The sequence below is a fragment of the Vigna angularis genome, chromosome 1 (genome assembly GCF_016808095.1).
Source record: "Vigna angularis cultivar LongXiaoDou No.4 chromosome 1, ASM1680809v1, whole genome shotgun sequence".
NCBI lineage: Eukaryota > Viridiplantae > Streptophyta > Magnoliopsida > Fabales > Fabaceae > Vigna > Vigna angularis.
This window is the reverse complement of record NC_068970.1, coordinates 13,122,975-13,125,774: the sequence shown is the minus strand read 5'-3', so window position 1 is coordinate 13,125,774 and position 2,800 is coordinate 13,122,975. Positions and strand designations below refer to the sequence as shown.

At 37.4% G+C, this 2,800-nt stretch overlaps 1 protein-coding gene across 1 annotated transcript; it reads left to right on the top strand.

Moving 5' to 3' along the window:
- The first annotated feature begins 516 nt into the window (after positions 1-516).
- LOC108338001 (plant UBX domain-containing protein 10) lies at positions 517-2,800 on the top strand. The gene is made up of 4 exons (XM_017574609.2): positions 517-1,311; positions 1,694-1,867; positions 1,979-2,161; positions 2,245-2,800. The coding sequence occupies exons 1-4, from the start codon at positions 763-765 to the stop codon at positions 2,485-2,487; spliced, it is 1,149 nt and encodes a 382-aa protein (XP_017430098.1). The 5' UTR covers positions 517-762; the 3' UTR covers positions 2,488-2,800.

The window sequence follows — 2,800 nt, the reverse complement described above, 5'->3', positions numbered from 1 at the left end:
TTTTAAGACTTTGGAACAGTTAGTGAGAAATTTTGTAACTTTGGCATCAAGTAAAAATAAGTAAGATATTGAATATGTAGAAGAACTCATAAATAGGTTTTAAATTGAAAATGTTCTCTTATATGACTTTCTTTCCCCGAATCTCTTCACAGTCTGTCTTCCAAAATACCTAACACAGTTTAACCTTATTACTTTATCGTTCTTTGGAACTGATATGCACAATTACAGGAATAAAAGATTTTGTGGGAAATCTGGTGAGAGGCTAGGCTTTGTCAGTCGGAAGTGATACTCAGCACCACCTGAATAAAGTTCAGTTTTCATTGGGCATATACCTCTACTATTTCACTATTTACTTTGGTCTTGGGATAATGAAAAGGAACGTAGGAAAATAATCAGTTTGATGGCATTCACTGTAATTCGGGATTATGAATAAGGACCTTAACTAATTTTCAAGTATTCGGCCTTAAGCAAAGAATCTTCTTTATACTTTGTCTAAAAAGATAAAATAAATGTAGAGCAGGGCATCTAAAAATTCTTCCACACTCCTCTTGAGTTACAGAACATGACATCAAAGAAAGGCATTGCATGGTAAACTTGATTCCCTATAGCATGTCGATGATTGCACATCTCTAATGGAGGCTACAAATTCACCACATGGTTATGTTTCATTAGAACACCCGATCAAAATTCAAGCTTCTAGTTGCTGAATGAATAATTTGGAGGGACTATAGTGGAAACTGGAAAGTAGAAACTGAAAAAAAAATGCGACCAACAGGAAGGGATCGAAGGATTGTCCGCAGAATGGCAAACTTTCCTCGAAGCATAATGGAGGGTATTTCAAGGGCAGTGGAGGATGGTATAGGCTTTATAGGAAGAGGAAGAGGAAGAAGAAGAAATCAACATGCTAATTTTCCTCTGCAGCCTCAAGAACATGTTCCACAATCACTTGATCATGTAGTGGTTCAAGAGGAATGGAGTTTTCTTGAGAGTTTTGAGCAGCAATATGGCACTAAACACCCTTTCTTTTATGCTTGCCGTCTCGGGGAAGCCTTGAAATTAGCAGAACAAGATCACAAGTTCTTGTTCATGTTCCTCCACTCACCTGACCACCCTTTTGCAAACGTTTTCTGCAAGGAAACACTGTGTTCGGAGCCAGTGATTCAGTTTCTTGATGTGAATTTTGTTTGCTGGGGAGGACTTGCATATAGAGGAGAGGGCTTGCAAATGGTTGCAACGCTTAGCCCTGACACTTTTCCCTGTTGTGCTGTCATAGCCCCCACTCCGGGCGAGAGTATAGCAGTTCTGCAACAGGTTGGTCAAATTTCGTGACCCATATTTTTATGGATTATGCTTTATGCCTATGCAAGATGCTTTAAAGAATTTGGCTAAGTGAGTTATTGTTTATGTTGTATTTTCTTTTCTGGTATAAATCCTAAATCCAAACCCAAGGTAGGAATGCTACCTAGCTGATGAAACATCTAGATAGAAATGACACTTACAAACCTAGGAGACTCAAAAAGATTCAAATTATGACTTTGTCGGATGGGAGAATCTATCTTACTTTGGTTGATCAAGTGCTTGTGTATTTTATATTGTTGCATTGATTATGTTGATCCATGACTGCATCACCAGTTATAAACTCAAAATATTTGACTATAGCCTGTATTATGCGCATTTTTCTTATGGTTTTCAGCTAGAAGGACCCCTTTCACCGGCTGAGCTAGTGGGGATTCTACAAAGAACATTGGAAGAACAAGGGGTAGCTTTCGGAAGTGCTAAAGCTAAGCAGGAAGAAAAGATTCGAGCAGACCGTAGGCTTAGAGAAGAACAGGATGCTGCATATCTTGCAGCTTTGCAAATTGACAAGGTGTATATCTCTCTACACTTCACATTTTAGCTTAATCTAAATACACTCTTTCATTTTTAGTGTTATTTCTTTCCTAAAAACAATGATTAACTAACAATCTGCTAAATATAGGAAAAAGACAAACTCAATAATTTACCTTCTAGAGAGGGAGTTCAGAAGCAAGTGGAAGCTCACAGCACCAAAAATTATGGGAAACTGATGAACAATTCTATGAATGTCACTAAACAGAACAGCAGAGTGAATGAGTCCACTAAGGGAGTTGCAAGTAAAGGAATCGAGTCTCAACCCACGCAGGTACGTATACTTGAGTACTACACGACAAAGTTAGAATCATGTGAAAGTTGAACTTGACTTTGTGTGTCAATTTTGTGTTGCAGATTCTGATAAGGTTTCCAAACGGGGAAAGAAGAGAGCATACTTTCCTTTGCACAGACAAAATCCAATCCATTTTCTCATACATTGATTCCTTAGGATTGCCAGGGATTGGAAACTACAGATTGATATCAAACTTCCCAAGAAGAGCTTATGGTGTTGACCAAATGAGAATGACTCTCAAAGAGGCTGCCATGTATCCTAAGGCTAGTGTGTTCGTGGAGCCTTTAGGCGTTAGAGTCCCATAACCCCATTTAAGATGCACATGTATGCTATTTACCACCATAAATTTCAATTTGAATTAATCAAAATGAGACGACCTCACTTCAGCTCGTAAATTGATTGAGATTTGAGTGCATCTCCAACACAAATTCTGGACTTCGATTAGATGATCATTTCGAGACCATTTTAACTTGTTTTTGTTCACACGAAACGCATAATTTTGATGAGTCTACATTTTGGTTTGTATTTAAGCATAAATTTTACTGCTCGGATAAGAAAAAAACATGCATTTTTTCATGATTTATGTTTATAGTAATAATATTTTTATTTTGTTTTTTG

Coding starts and splice junctions, on each gene's coding strand:
- LOC108338001 (XM_017574609.2), top strand. CDS start 763: ATGCGACCAACAGGAAGGGATCGAAGGATTGTCCGCAGAATGGCAAAC. Junction 1,868..1,978: donor CAGCTTTGCAAATTGACAAG/GTGTATATCTCT, acceptor TGCTAAATATAG/GAAAAAGACAAACTCAATAA. Junction 2,162..2,244: donor TCGAGTCTCAACCCACGCAG/GTACGTATACTT, acceptor TTTGTGTTGCAG/ATTCTGATAAGGTTTCCAAA.